Source organism: Sceloporus occidentalis, unplaced genomic scaffold, assembly GCF_023333645.1.
Source record: "Sceloporus occidentalis isolate IW3139 unplaced genomic scaffold, rSceOcc1.0.p SCAF_1, whole genome shotgun sequence".
NCBI classification, from domain to species: Eukaryota; Metazoa; Chordata; class Lepidosauria; order Squamata; family Phrynosomatidae; genus Sceloporus; species Sceloporus occidentalis.
This window is the reverse complement of record NW_028316981.1, coordinates 296,114,636-296,130,892: the sequence shown is the minus strand read 5'-3', so window position 1 is coordinate 296,130,892 and position 16,257 is coordinate 296,114,636. Positions and strand designations below refer to the sequence as shown.

Below are 16,257 nucleotides of genomic sequence, written 5' to 3'. Positions count from 1 at the left end.
TATTTTACAGGGATTGTGCCATTTGAGTACTGAGTGGTATAACATCTGCTATGTACACTTTGCTTGCACTTTATTTACAGTAGGTTCGTGCCACCACAGACAAGCTCTGGTAATAGATTTATGGCACCACAAAACAGCCCTGTGCCTAGTCCATATGCTCCTCAAAGCCCTGCAGGATATTTGCCATATTCACACCCTCCAAGTTATACACCTCATCCACAGATGCAGCAAGGTATTTATGTTTTTTATTCTTCAGAATATATGCTAAATCACCTGGAATTGCATTCTGATATGCACATCTATGTAGCTGTCTCTTTTCATAACAGAAATTTCATAACTTCCACTCGTCAGGCATACAAATGAAATGATAAATATCTGACAAATCCTTGCTAAAAACAAAATGTAAATACAAACATAAGATGGAATAACTGATACTATTTCAGTTTGGGACAGTGTGAGAGACAGACACAATATGTTTAATTTAAAAGGAAAAATATATTTATTTTGGTTGAAAAAAACTTCCCTGATTAATTTGTAGTAAGACCTTTTGCTTACAAATGATAATAAGTATAAAACCTACCAAAATGTCTGTCCAGTCCCTAGCACAGGTGCTTCACTAAGATGGCTGAGGCTTTTTCAGTCTTGAAACAAGGTCAAGGAATGGATTAGAAAGGTCTCTCTAAAAATGTGTAGACACAGGTCACAGAGTTTGCATCTCAGCATATTTTTAGAGGTAACTCTGCACTGCAGCCTGTAACAAACACAGTGCAGGAGGACCCTCAGACCTTGAGATAGGAGGAGGGAATACACTGACATGAGGATAAGGATGAGCCGTGGGAGCCAGATCCATTATGCTCCTGTTTATTTGTATCTAACCCTCCTTCTTCATGGTCTCTGCAAAGCACACAAATGGGTTATTCTGCACCTGCGCAGCATTTCCGGATCCTACTGGAATCGCTAGGGAAGACTTTTTGGCGGTAGCTCCGCCCACCCTCTATATAGGCAGGAGGTCTTCCTGGCCTTTCTCAGTTCCTTTTGTCCGCCGCGTGAGCAGCTTAGGAACCTCGCGCAGGAATCGCTCCTTCCTTAGCTTTTGCTTTTGTTTATTGCGTTTACTCTGACTTTGGCTGTCTTTGACGACTCATTTGGATTGTGATTTGGACTTGGTTTGGACTCTGATTACGGTAAAAACTCGGAATCCTCAACCATTCTCTCTCTTCATCCCTCGGGTGTGTTGGAAATGTCCACGCACTCTTTTAAAAAGTGCTCCGATTGTGGGAACAACATCCTTGCACAAGATGGACACTCTTTGTGCCTCTTCTGCCTGGGCGAGCGTCACATCCCCGCTTCCTGCCCTCACTGCATGGCCTTCACTTCACAGGCCAGAAAGAACAGGGAGATGCACTTGCAATCCATGATATGCACAAATTTTGAAGCCTCCTGTATCCTCCAAAGCCACTGCCAAGGGCAAACTCTCATCTCTGGCTTCTGGGGTCCCTGCCAAGGCAACCACTGCCGAGGGCAATACCCCCTTGTCTCTTCTGAGGGTCACTGCCAAAGCTACTGCAGCTGAGGGCAAACCCTACATGGATATCTCCGGGTCCCAAACCCCAGACAAACCGAAGTCCATGGACCAGGATATGGCTGGCCACCCATCCTCATCAAAAAGGAATAAGTCTTCTGAGTCCTCCAAACTGGAGAAAAAGAAGCACAAGTCCCGGGACAAGTCCAAGGACTCATCCCATCATGCCGCAAAAAAGCCTCATCTTTCTGCGGACTCTGACACTGACTTCCGGTCCCATACTGACGTTTCATCCCAGCCAGCCGAGACCGACCTGGCTTCCGTACCGTGTGCCCAACCAGCGCTGCTGACCCAGACGCCTTCCATTCCCAACTTCTGAGCCCGACCCGAGATGACCACCTTCTTGCACTCCCTCTCTGAGCCCTACCAACTCTCGGAGGCTGAAGAGGAGCCTTCTCCTCTCACCCATGCGGTGATCCCAGACTGACTCTCCCAGACTTTGGAGGTTGTTGATTTCGAGGATGAGCAGGACTACGATGCTGAACCCCCTAAACGGGATGTCATCTTTGATCAAGCTACAGGCTCCTACTTCCTGCCTCTTGATCCATCTGAAGTATGTGGGGGCCGGTTCATCACAACCTTCAAACCGGTTGAACCCACCTTGCCTACACCAAGGTCAACGGCTGAATCCGTTCCTCGGTCGCGCCTCTCTTCTGTCTCCCGTGCAGAACTCCATGGCACGAAGGTTCTACGCCTCTGCAGTCTTTGATCTGAAGATCCAGAACTATTCGGCATGCATGGCTGCCTACCAACAACAGCTTTGGGAGAATGCCCTTCCCCTTTATGAAGACCTCCCTAAGGACAAGAGACAGACTGCCATGGCCATCCATGCAGAGGCCCACGCCTTGGCCTCACATCAGATTTCAGTGGCCCTGCATTCTGCTGACTGTGCCTCCCAGCAACTTTCCAGCTCCTTGGCCCTCCGACGCCATGCCGCCTGACTAAGGGCCTCAGATCTCACATCTCAAGCCAAACAGGCTATTGAAGCACTCCCCTTCGACGCCACGGGACTCTTTCATAAGGAGACTGATGAGAAATTGGATTTCAAAAACAAGATGAAGAACACAGCCCATAAATACGGTATGTCCTCTTCCTCCACTTCTCATTCTCCTTTCTCTCAACGTCGTTCGGAATGGCAGAGACCCACCTATCCCCCCAACCAGGGTAGATCCAACCAGTCCTTGGACTACCAACAACAACAGTTCTTCCCTTCCCAGCAACAAGGCAAGTGCCAACAATAACAAAAATACTAACAAAAAGGAGAACTCAGACCAGGGCAAACACTGCTTCTGAAGTCCTCCAGCGCACTCCATCCCGTCAACCCCCTTCGGGGATCGCCTGGCCCACTTCCATCATGCTTGGGCCTCTATAACATCTGACTCCTGGGTGCTTTCAGTTGTCTGTAGGGGTTATGTGCTGGAGTTGCAATCCCCCCTCCAAGGCATACCATCCTCACCACCCTCCCCTCAGACTCCCTTCTCTACGAAGTGCGCTCTCTTTTGCAAAAAGGGCCATCGAGCCCATCTCCCCGTCCCGGGCCCGACACTGCCTGTTTTCCAGATATTTCATTGTTTCCAAGGCTTCAGGTGGCCTCCGCCCCATCCTGGACTTGCGTTTTTTGAACTCTTTCATGACTACAAACATTTCCATATGTTAACTTTGGCTTCCATCTTGCCTCTCCTGCAGGAGTCAGACTGGTTTGCCACTTTGGACCTCTGGGATGCCTATTTCCACATCGGCATCCTAAAAGACCACCGGGACTTCCTTGCCTTTTCTGTTGGCCCTGACTGCTTTCGGTACTGTGTGCTGCCATTCGGACTCTCCTGTACCCTGAGGATTTTCACGAAGTGCATGGCAGTTGTAGCGACATACCTCCGCCAACAAAACATCATCGTCTTCCCCTACTTAGATGACTAGTTGTTGTGGCCCCGTCCAGACAGATGCTCCTCTCTCATCTCAACCGGGTGCTCTCCCTCCTTCACCAGTTGGGACTCATGATCAACATGGAGAAGTCCACCCTCTGCCCAGACCAGTGGGTGTGCTTCATAGGAGCCACCTTGGACTCAAGCACTTGCAGAGCATACCTCCCTCAGGACAGGTTCCTCAACCTCAGGTCTGCAATACGTCGCTGCCTCTTCCCCTGGTGCATCACTGTCCGAACAGCTCAGGTCGCCCTTGGCCACATACCATCCACCACATACGTCACGCCCTGGGCCCGTCTCCGCCTGTGTCCTTTCCAGTCCTGGCTCCTCTCAGTGTTCAACCCTGCTTTCAATGACCCACGGAAGTGGCTCACCGTCCCAAGGCCGTCGCCCACTCTCTCCGCTGGTGGCTCAACCTACAGAATGTCTTGGTGGGCATCCCTTTCCTCCCACCACAACTTCAGGCCTCACTGACCACCGATGCCTCAAACACAGGCTGGGGAGCCCATCTCAACAACATTTCTGTCCATGGCAGGTGGTCCCCAAAAGCATGCCAGTTGCACATCAATGCGCTCGAGATGCTGGCGGTTCAAAAGGCACTCAAGGCCTTCGAACTCTCCCTGCGGAACCAGGTCGTCCTCCTCATGGACAACATGACTGTGATGTATTACATCAACAAGTAAGGAACTGGTGCATCCGGAGACGGATCACCCTGCAAGACATTCATCTCCCAGGAGAGGAGAATGAACTAGCAGACAAACTGTGCAGAGCTCCGGACTCTTGTCACGAGTGGCAACTGAACCATCAAGTCGCCCTCCTTCTGTTTTCTTAATGGGGAACCCTGGACGTCGACCTTTTTGTCTTGCATCTCAATGCTCAATGCAACCACTTCTGCTCCAGGATCCCTTCACCTCGGTCCCGAGGGGATGCCTTCCTCTTCCAGTGGCTCAGCAAAAAGTTCTACAGATTTCCCCCGTTTCCTCTCATCACCAGAGTAGTAGCCAAGCTACGAACGGACAGATTAGATGCAATCCTGATCATCCCTTAGTGGCCGAGACAGCCGTGGCTGGCCCCGCTTCTCCACCTCTCCCGGAACCGTTTCTGGCCTCTGCCTCTCCGTCCCAACCTCATCCTCCACAATGGTCGGGTTTGCCACCCTGATGTGGACACTCTCCGTCTCTTGGCGTGGCGAATTCAACCCTGACCAGCCTCTCGGTATCGATCCAAGAAATCACTTTGGCTTCCCGAAAGCCCTCCACTCAGCGCTCCTATGCCTACAAGTGGGACAAATTTTTGGCTTTTCTGTCCTCAATGGGACTCACCTCTTTGGAGGTCACCATCTCTGTTGTTCTGGACTTCCTCCATCACCTCTCAGCATCTGGAGTTTCCATTTCGTCCCTGAAATGCTACCTCGTGGCCATCTGTGCACACTTTCAATTTTCTGGCCGCCCATCCTTCTTCACTGACCTACTAGTGAAGAAATTTTTCAAAGGCCTTGCCAATCTAAGACTGCCGGCAGTGATCACAATCCCTACTTGGGACCCCCAGCTCGTCTTAGCAGCAGTGGCTACCTCACCTTTTAAACCTCTGGCTTCCTGTGACCTCAGGCTCCTTACCTGGAAGACAGCCTTTCTGGTAGCTATCACCTCGGTACGCTGTGCCAGTGAACTCTGTGCCCTCTGTACAGATGCTCCGTACCTGAAATTTTTCAAGGACAAAGTCATTCTCCGTCTGGACGTCTCCTTTCTACCAAAAGTTGTGTCCGCTTTTCATCTCAGCCAGGACAGCATCCTACCTACACTAGCACCGAACCCGACCACCAACACTGAGCCCCGAGTCCACTTCCTTGATGTCAGGCAGGCGTAGCCTTCTACTTGACAGGACAGCATCCTCTCGTTGTTCCACTAGACACTTCGTCTGCTATTCCAACCCAAAAATGGGGCTTCCAGTCACACCTCAACGTTTTTCCAAGCAGGTGACTTCCACAATCTTTCTCTCTTACGAGATTTTTGGGAAGACTCTGCCTGCTCGAATTCGAGCCCATTCCACCAGGGCGGTAGCTTCATCTTCAGCCTTCCTCTTGGAATTCCCTTGGAGGACATTTGCAAGGCTGCGGTGTGGTCACAACCTCTGACTTTCATCAAGCACTACAGACTTGATACCAGACACCGGCGTGAAGCAGCCTTTGGCAGAGCTGTTCTCCTTTCTGGAACACACTAACGTTAGTTGGCACCTGTCAAACATGGCACACTGTTTCTGGTTTAATTATTCTTTATTGTCAGGACACTCCCTCCTCCATCATGGGAAAAGCTTGCCAGTATAAACCATTTGTGTGCTTTGCAGAGACCATGAAGAAGGAGGACAGGTTGCTTACCTGTAACTGTAGTTCTTTGAGTGGTCATCTGCAAATCCACACAAATCCCACCCATCCTCCCCTCTGTCGTGTCATTCTCTTTTCCTTGTCTGCTCTTATGGCGGACCATTTTTTGGAACTGAGAAAGGGCGGGAAGACCTCCTGCCTCTATAGAGGGTGGGCAGAGCTACTGCCAAAAAGTCTTCCCTAGCGATTCCAATAGAATCTGGAAATGCTGTGCAGGCGCAGAATAACCCATTTGTGTGGATTCGCAGATGACCTCTTGAAGAACTATAGTTACAGGTAAGCACCTGAATGGCCTAAATACCTTGAAAGCACTAGATCCATCTGATCTGGGAAGCTAAGCAGGGACAGGCCTCATTAGTACTTGGATGTGAGACTACCAGGGAATATCAGATGGTGTGAGCTATATTTCAAAAGAATATCTCAGTGGTAAACCACTTCTCAATATTCCTTGCCCAAGAAAACTTAATAAAATTTGTGGAGTCTCCATGAATCAACAGGTGACTTGGAGGCAGGTACGCACAACCCAGCTGAAAGTACTAGCTGGTATAAATAAATAAATACAAATATCTGTAATAAATAACTTCTGGAAATATATATATATATTTCCATTTTCCTGACACTTCATTACAAGCAGTGTATTTAATAATACTAAAAATTGATGAAGCATGATATAATTTATATTAGTCCAGTTTATTTTTTATCAGTAGTCATTTCCTTATGACTCCAGGTATCCTCATATATTAGTGAGTGAATTGTAGTGTAGAATAATTTGTGAATCATAATATATATTTTGATTTTAAAAATCTAATAATGACTTTAAAATGACTTGTATGGAGGTAACTTTTATAAGAATCCTATAGATTTAGTACATCATAGTGGAGATCAGGATTTCCCTGACCTTGTTTTTGAACTCATCTAGTCTCCCCATGCTGACTGATTTAAGACTGATTTAATGTACACCTGGGAATATCAGTCTTACCAGAAACTTAGAGGGTCCTGAATGATGAGTGGCACAAGCCAGTGTGTTTCCATTGTGCAGATTTATATTTTGTCACAATATACAGGTCTCTTGTGCAAAACTTAGTACAGAAAATCCCTCATAGACGTCTTTGGAGAGTTTATATGCTCAAAATCCTACTTCGAAGAAATATAGTCTCATGTAAAGTCTGTTTTTTGGTTATTTTTGTAGTAAAATACTATACGAATGCATTCACACTTTTCTTAATTTCAGCTTCAGTATCTAGTCCCATTGTCTCAGGTGGGATGAGGAATATACATGAAAATAAGGTTACAAGTCAGTTGTCAGGCGGTTCAGCTAATCATCATGCTGATAATTCTAGACATGGCTCAAATGAAGACTACCTACAGATGGTGCACAGAATAAGCAATGAAGTATGTAAAAGTTGTATTTTTTTTACGATAGCCTTAAATATTTCCAATTCCTCAAAAGATGTTAGCCCGCTAATAATTACTCTTATAAATTGTTCTGTGAGGCAGTGCATCCATAGTTAGGTATTTGTATTGTGTGTTAATTTCAGAAAGATTTACTGTGAAAATTTACTGTGTATTTGGAGACCAAAGGCTTGTTTTGTAAATGAGTTGATGGAACACTAGAAGTAGTAATGGCTTTGCTTAGAATGTGTCTGTAGCACTACATTTGAACAGAAAATATGGACCCTGATCCATTTTGTTTGCATACCTGTATTACTCACAAAGCTTTCCAAATAAGTTCCATGTAGTGACTGCTGATCCATATCATAATGGTTTCTAGAAGAAAATCTTTCTAGTGTGTGATTACATTGAAATACTTAAGTTTCTTACTCTTCTTGACTTGTTCAAGAACTCTGTCATGCAATTTGAAAGCAATGTGAAGGTGCATCTGGTTGTGAATTGTGTGTTTTAGGGCTGATCTAGTGATTCCCCTATCAGATGTGTGCTTTGCATTCTATTTTGTTAGAATGGCTACAAAACCCTGCTGTGAACTTCTAAAAATCAAGCATAGGTTCCAGTAACCAAGGAAACGTTCCTGGTCTTTGTTCAGAATAATTAAGCAGCCATAACTTAGTGTGGTTTACCAAGGATCAGCTAAGTGTGGCCCTCCAGATGTTGTTGGACTTCAGCTCTCAGTTTTTCTCACCTTCATCTGTACTGGTCTAGACTAGTGGAGCAGATGTTCAACAATGACTTGACTGACTTACTTAAATCACCTGATCTATATACTTTGGCACTGTGTATGTGTGTCTGATAAACAAACTTATACAGTTGGCCCTTCTTATACACAGATTTTTTATACATGGGTTCAAGCATCCACAGATTGAAAATATTTAAAAAAAAAGTATAGATTTAAAGTATCAGACCTTGATTTTTCCGTTTTACATAAGGGACACCATTTTGCTATGCCATTGTATTTAATGGGACTTGAGCATAAACAGATTTTGGTATTCATGAGGGTTCCTGGAACCAAACCCCAGCGGATAACAAGGGTCCACTGTAAATAAAATACCATTATCTTCACTTCATGATTTCAAACACAAGATTAGCACTGTGTATGTTTATTCGTAAATTTATTAATTCATAAATTTGTGAAGGACTATAACTATCTTCACCCCATTATTTCAGACCAAAATCTAGTGATACTTTTTAGTAAATTCTACCCTACATAGTTTTGATTGTGCAACTGTATCACTATTGCATATATTTACATATAAAATGAAGTTGAAATGACTACTGATATCTTGTATGAATGACAAATAGTACTGGCATCTATTTTTATGTCTATATCATATCATATACAAAGCAAAAATACAAAGTCACTAAAAACATTTATCATTTCTAATAACCACAATTATTCTCATAGGATGGTGATTCTTCTATAAGGAACACTGCATCATTTTCTTTGCGATCACCACAGTCTGTATGTTCTCCTGCTGGAAGTGATGGAACCCCTAAAGGTACTTTTATTTTTTTGTTGTATTTTTTTGTAGATAGGAATTGTACTTATATTCTGAAAGTTCAAAAGGAACAAGTAAAACCAGAAAGTACATGGATTCCTAGGAAAGAACCATTAATAGTTCAGCCAAATCTAATTGTATTTAATTTGTATTTTCCTCTGTGTGACATGATTGGAAGTGTCTCTTTCATTTTGGTTGTTGACTCTTGCTGATTTATAGTTTCATTACAAAAGTAACATATGTATGTATGCTCTCGCATTAAAAAGGCATGTTATTTTGATGTTGAAAAATTCAATAGGAGCTAGATTTAAAAATGCAGTCTTAAGTTGTCATAATGTAATAAGCTTAAATAACATTCAAAGTGGTTCACATGAGTTCCTGAGTATATTTGAGCTGGAGGAGCTACAAATGCCTAGTGGAGTGTTGTCTCTAGGAATCTCTAGCTCCTTCAGTGCAACTTTTGGTTAAAGTTTACCATAGAGTTGCGCTGGACCTAGATATTCCTAGAGAGAACCTATTAATAAAATCTGTGAATAGTCAAAGCTGCAAATGTGGAGGGACGAGTATATTTTCTTCACAAGCTTAAACATTAGTTTATATTTGCAACATTGCATTGAAACAAAGACATGTTCAAGAAACTGAAGACCATTAAAAAGTTAAGTTAGGCCACAATTTTGTTTTGGTGTTGGATGCTTCTAAATAGATGTACATATGCAGGAAATAGAATTGTGAAGAGGCACAATGTCTGTACCCACTGGAGGGCTGCTGCTTTGTGCCTAGGACTTTATCACATGGGGAAAAGCAGGGGTTTAAACTGTCATCATCCCATGAAAGTCTCACAATAGTGCTGAAGATTTTCACACAATGTCATGATTAAAGAAGACTTATCCCAGCAATAACCAGGTAATAACCGGCAACAAATCATTCACGGGCAAATCCCATGAATGATTTGTTGCTGGTTGTTACCTAGTTATTGCCAGGATAAGTCCTATTTAATCATGATGTATGTGAAAATTTTCCTGCTATCCCGTAACTTTCATGAGATGAATACAGTTTAAAACCCCGCTTCCCCCACAGCCCAATTTTCTCTTGTTTGATAAAGTCCTATGTGGCAGAACCAGCAAGGGGACTGATGCACAACAGGACTGACAAGCAGACTCCTCTGTGCATTGGACACTCCCAGTGAGCATTGGTTACATAGTTTTGCACTTAAGTGCACACAAATGTATATTGCATGGAGGGACATAGAGGATTTCAGCCATAATTTTCAACCATTGTACATTAGGAGACTGTGAATATCCATTCTTGGAATGACACGGAGGAACAATCCACCAGTAATGTGTTTATCGACCAACAATGCAGGAATTAAAATTATATTTCAGTTGGATTCATTGAGACGCCTTCCCTTCCCAGTTTTAAAATTTCTTCTTCGTGGTCTCTGCGAATCATACAAATGGGTTTTACTGCGCCTGCGCAGTGCTGCTCGGAACTTCTAGAATCTCTGGGCAAAGTACACTTTGCAACTTAAAGGCAACTTTTTGGCGGTAACTCCGCCCACCCGTTATAAGGCCCCTGCATTCCCGCTCTTTCCCCAGTTCCTTTTTTCCGCCGCGTTGGTGCTATTGGAACTTCGCTCTCTATCTCTCTCGTTTTGGATCTCTGGCTTCAATTTGGACTGTTTTTCGACTTTGCTGACTTCTCCTTCGCTTGACCTACGGACTGTTTTTGGATTACGCTTTGCTCTTCCCTTCGGATCTGTTCGCTTCGGTTCCTGATGTCGCCTCCGTTCAAGAAGTGCGACGTTTGCGGGGGCAAGGTCCCAGTACAAGACCCACACTCATCCTGCCTGCTGTGTCTTGGAAAGGATCATGATGTGAAGTCATGCCCTCTCTGCCGTTCCATGACTTCACAAGCAAGGAAAAATCGTGAGTCCAGACTTACCTCAGCTATCGCCCAGGGCAAGGTTCGGGGGGACGATTCACGACCGGCCTCGGCTCCGTTGGCCTCCGCTTCTGGGGCGGCTCCTGTGGCTCGGGACAGCCCAGCGAGTGCTTCCTCGGCGCCTCCGGCTGTTCAAGGTTCAGCTTCCCATGTGGCCCATGACCCAGACCGGTCCAGAGCCACCGACAAGTCCTCCAAGCGCCCTCGCAAACTGTCAGGGACCGAGGACTCTGCTTTGATGGAGCAAACCAAGATGCCACCAGTCGATCCGACTTCATCTTCGAAGTCTAAATTGTCGGACCCTCCGGCGACTTCGGGCTCGAAGCCGCCCAAGACATCTAAGAGGGCCGACAAGGAATCGAAGTCCAAGGACATGAGGCCGAGGACTGATTCCAACACGGCGCCGGCTGAACTGAGGGCTTCGACCTCAAGATCTGTTCCCTCCACTCCGCAAGGGGCGATGGCTCATTCACCGGCACCACTTCCGGAGTGACCTCCATCACTGACCTTCAGGTCAACCCTTTCTTTCCTCCGGACTCACCATTGCCGCCGAGGAAGAAGCCCAAGACTCCTGAGGCACCCAAGCCCAAGTCATCCAAGGTGCAGGACTCCTCTTCTCTGAAGAAAGGTTCCAAGCACCGTGATAAGTCCTCAACTTCAAAGAGGCACCGATCGCCCGACCATCAGGCGTCGAAACCGACCAAAAAGAGGCGATCACCGGACCGGGATGACATTCCTTTACCGGCCCCGAGTTTGGAGGACCTCTCTACCGTCCCTGTGGGGACCCAAGGTCGCGATCGTTCACCGGACCGACATCGCTCCCCAGCTCGACATCGTTCTCCTACTCCAATGCCAGTCCAACCGTTGGAGATTCCCTCAGAGGAGGAGAGGGTCGAAGAAGATTTTTTCTACGACTCCGAGTCTGGTAACTACTGTCCAGGAAAGCAGCCAAAGGGCTGATAAGGCAGCTAGTTCTCAAACAAACAAACCCCCTCCCAGCACAGCAAAGTCAGTGTAAGCTACACAGTCCTGGAGATTCACAGTAGTTCTAGCAAAAGGGATTACCAAGAGAATTGTCAGACGGTCCGAGGTTCAGGGTAACAGATAGGCAGGTTGATGAAGAAGTCCAAGGTCAAGGTTTCCAGGTAGTCAAGACAAGAAGCCAAAGGAGCCAGAGACAGAGTCTTTCCTCTAAAAGAGTCAGATATCCACTGGCAAAGAACCACACATGCTCCAGGTGCTTAAGAAGGCAAGGAGCCGGCCTTCAGCTGTGACTGATTACGAAGACGCTTCTGATAAAGCCTCCGAGATCTTCGAAGGCCCTCTCTTTCTGCTCGACGCTCATTGAAGGTAGGCACACTGCCCAGATCCTCCTCCATGTCCACAGCCTCGGCACCAGGCAAACTTGGCTGCTGAACCTCTGGAGGGGCCATAGACTCTGCTCCAGCAGAACTAGGGCCAGCCTCTGGCTCCTCCATTACATGTTCAAGCCCCAGGGGCTCTGGCTCCTCCATTACAAGTTCAGGTCCCAGGGGCTCTAGCTCATCCTCTGAGTCCTCCAAGCCATCCTCCAGGCTGGGCATGACAACTACTACGTGGCAGTTTCCAAGGAGGTTGCCTTCAAAAGATTCAAGGCCAAGCGTCATGCTCAAGCAACTTGCCCCCAGGTCGCCGAAACACCGGTACCAAGACCTCCCAGACCGAGACGGTCGGATCCGGAACCGGGGCCCTCCGATACCACGCCTACAGTGACGGTGACTGCTCCACCTCGCCAGCCTAGGCCCAGGGATCACCCAGAAAGACCTCCATCCCGTGACCATTCGGTTTCGGAGTCGGAGTCGGACGTAGTTCCTTCCTCGGAGGAATTCTCGGATGACGACTTGTCCCCACAAGACTCACCCCAGGACATGCACCGTCCCGAGCCGGCTTCCCCAACCGACGATCTGAGGACTTTCAATGAACACATCATTAAGATGTCCAGGGCCCTGGACATCGAGTTGCAGTATCCGGAGGACACCGCAAGAGACTCTGTGGAGCGTCGGGTCCATGGTCGAGTCCCAACTCCTCCTTCGATTCCACTCCTCCCGTCTTTGGAGACTCTTATAAAGAGGTCCTGGGATGCTCCAACCTCATTGGCGAGCTCCTCCAGAAAGATTGAGACCCTGTATAGAGTTTCCCCAGCAAGCTGTCCTTGGCTCTCCAACCATCCTCGCCAAAATTCGGCTATTGTGGAGGGAGCCCAACTCAACGTCGCCCACAAACAGGCCACATCTCCCATAGACCGAGAGGCACGCAAGGTAGATGGCCTGGCTAAAAAGGCATACTCTGCTGCTGCTTTGGCGGTGAAAGCTATAAACTACACCGCATGCATGGGAGCCTACGTCCAGGCCCTCATGGAAGATGTCTCCCCCCAATCCCTGAGGTCCCGGATGACACCCAAAGGAGACTCGTGGAGATTAGGGACGAGGCCCACTCCATAGGGGGCTGGTTAATCACGGCCTCACGAAACGTGGCCGAGTGTGCAGGCAGGGCGATGTCAGCTTCCTTGGCCCTCCGACGCCACGCCTGGCTCCACGGGACCGATCTGACGCCTGGAGTAAAGACAGCAATTGAGGACATGCCTTTAGATGGGTCTGGCTTGTTCCATACCGAGACAGACGATCATCTCAACAGGAAATTCAAGCTTAAGGCGGCCGCCAAAAAGCACGGTATGTCCTCGTCGTCCACCCCTCAGTATCGCAAGAGACGCCAATGGCAACCTCAGGGCCAACAATTCAGACCCTTTCAGCAGGACCGACAAGGTCAACATCAGGGCTCCCAACGCCCTAGATACCCGTCTCAATCTTCATCCTCATCTGGCAGGCGGGGCCCCCTGGGCCGGTATCGAAAACCGCACCGACAGGGAACCGACCAGGCCAAAAAAGCCTCCTGAAGTGAAACCGCGTACTTCGTCGCTCCCTGCTTTTTGGACAGACTGAGGCCCTTTGTTAACAGCTGGGCCTCGATAACAACTGACTCTTGGGCGCTTACCATCGTCCGTAGGGGTTATGCCCTAGAGTTTCAGGACCTTCCCCCCACGGGGACCTTCCTCCCTACCCCACCTTCGGACACCCTTTTCGACGAAGTGCGCACCTTACTCCAAAAGGGTGCAGTTTCCCCCCTAGACCGGATTCGATGGCCAAAAGCCTTTTTCTCCAGATACTTTATAGTGCCGAAACCGGATGGGGGAGTTCGGCTCATACTAGACTTAAGGAGGCTCAACCTCTTCCTCCAATACAAACGTTTCCGTATGGTGACCTTACCTTCCATCTTACCTCTTCTCCACCAGGGCCTCTGGTTCGCGACGATCGATCTCAAGGACGCATATTTCCACATAGGGATTCGGGAGTCCCACAGGAGATTCCTCGCCTTCGCCGTCGGCTCCGACGCTTATCACTACAACGTCCTGCCCTTCGGTCTGGCGACGGCCCCAAGAATTTTTACCAAGTGCCTGGCTCCAGTGGTGTCTTACCTTCACCAGAAGGGATTCAGGGTGTTCCCCTACTTGGACGATTGGCTCCTGGTGGCTCCGTCACAAGAGGAACTCCTCCGGTCCATCAAATTCACACTCACACTCCTCCAGTCTCTTGGGTTGGTGATCAACCTCGACAAATCACACCTGACCCCGACAAAACAGGTCAGGTTCATCGGGGCTCTCCTGGACTCAGACTCTTGCATAGCATCACTCCCTCGGGACCGCTTCCAGACCCTATCCGTCGCCCTCCAGCCATTCCTCAGATTCAGAAGGGTGAGGGCCAGGGAGGTCCAGGTGGCACTGGGCCACATGGCCTCTACGACCTTTGTGACACCGTGGGCAAGACTTCGGCTACGTCCACTTCAAAGATGGTTCCTGTCTGTCTTCGACCCGGTGGTGGATGCTCCGCTCAAGTGGCTCACTGTCCCGAGGCCGGTTGCTTCCTCCCTACAGTGGTGGCGCGAACCCGAAAACATCTGCGTCGGATTACCTTTCGTCCCGCCCCAGCCACAGTTGACACTCACTACAGATGCATCCCTGGACGGCTGGGGCGCCCACCTCCTCGAGTTGGTGGTCAAGGGAAAGTGGTCGCCGGTCGAACAACAACTCCACATCAATGCCCTCGAGATGCTCGCGGTGGAGAAATCATTGAGGGCATTCGAGTCGGTGTTGAGAGACAAGGTGGTACTTCTCAGGACAGACAATACGACGGTGCTGTTCTACATAAACAAACAACGAGGTACCAAATCCCTAACCCTACTCGACATCACAATGCGAATATGGGACTGGTGCATTCCGAGGGGAATCCACCTCCATGCCATTCACCTCTCAGGGGAGGACAACGACCTGGCAGACAGACTCAGCAGGGAGACGTCTGTATCCCACGAATGGAGATTACACCCGGACTCAATAGCACAGATATTTCGGCGATGGGGGACTCCCCAAATCGACCTTTTTGCAACCGGGTCCAACACTCACTGTCCCCAGTTCTGTTCTAGAACGCGTTGCAAAGGATCCCTCGGAGACGCGTTCGGTTTCGCTTGGACCGGATGCCTGCTGTATGCCTTCCCTCCGTTCCCGTTAATTGTCCGAGTGGTGTCCAAGATGACATCGGACCGATCGAATGCGATCCTCATCACCCCATGGTGGCCCAGACAGACGTGGTTCCCATCCCTCCTGCACCTTTCAGGAGAGACGTTTCTTCGGATCGATCCTCGTCCGGACCTGCTGACGATCCAGAACGGCCAGGTGCGCCATCCCGACATCGACAGTTTGCCCCTGGTAGCGTGGAGGCTCCGTCCCTAGCATCGCTACCTGACTCGGTACGGACGGTGATCCAGGCTGCCCATAAACCCTCCACCCAAAGGTCCTATGCTTCCAAATGGAGGAGGTTTTCCAGGTTCCTGTCCGACAGGGACATCGGTCCGGACCAGATCTCCACCCCGGTGGTGTTGCAGTTTCTGATGGCACTATTGCAGGAGGGCCTTACCCTCACCTCCGTTAAGTGCTATCTTTCGGCCATTTGCTCCCATTTTCAGTTTGCAAACAAACCTTCTTTTTTCAGGGACCCTTTGGTCAAGGCTTTCCTTAAGGGTTGTGCTAACCTATACCCGCCGGTGTCGGTACCAACCCCGGCTTGGAATCTGGACGCTGTCTTATCAGTTTTACAATCCAAGCCCTTTGAACCCATGGCCACTATGGACTTGAGACTATTGACTTGGAAAACTGCTTTCCTAGTGGCCATTACCTCTGCCCGCCGTGTGGGCGAACTTTGTGCCTTGCGGAGAGACCAGCCCTATTTGATGTTTCATAAGGACAAGGTGGTTCTCCGTACCGATATCACCTTCTTGTCTAAGGTGGTATAGACCTTCCATATGTGTCAGGATATTGTTCTACCTACCCTGGCCTCGAACCCAACCACTGAGGTCGAACGGACTTTGCATACCTTAGACGTTAGGAGGGCTCTG

General features: G+C 48.4%; 1 protein-coding gene across 8 annotated transcripts in view; it reads left to right on the top strand.

The window, feature by feature from the left end:
* Positions 1–16,257, top strand: part of NIPBL (NIPBL cohesin loading factor) — a 233,476-nt gene that overhangs the window by 95,374 nt on the left and 121,845 nt on the right. For 7 of the 8 annotated variants that reach the window (XM_089496474.1, XM_089496456.1, XM_089496468.1 and 4 more), the window contains 3 exons: positions 81–232; positions 7,116–7,276; positions 8,742–8,835. In XM_089496474.1, coding sequence (XP_089352600.1) covers positions 81–232; positions 7,116–7,276; positions 8,742–8,835 — 407 coding nt within the window. The remainder of the gene's footprint in view (positions 1–80; positions 233–7,115; positions 7,277–8,741; positions 8,836–16,257) is intronic. The other variant, XM_089496496.1, reaches the window with a different exon arrangement.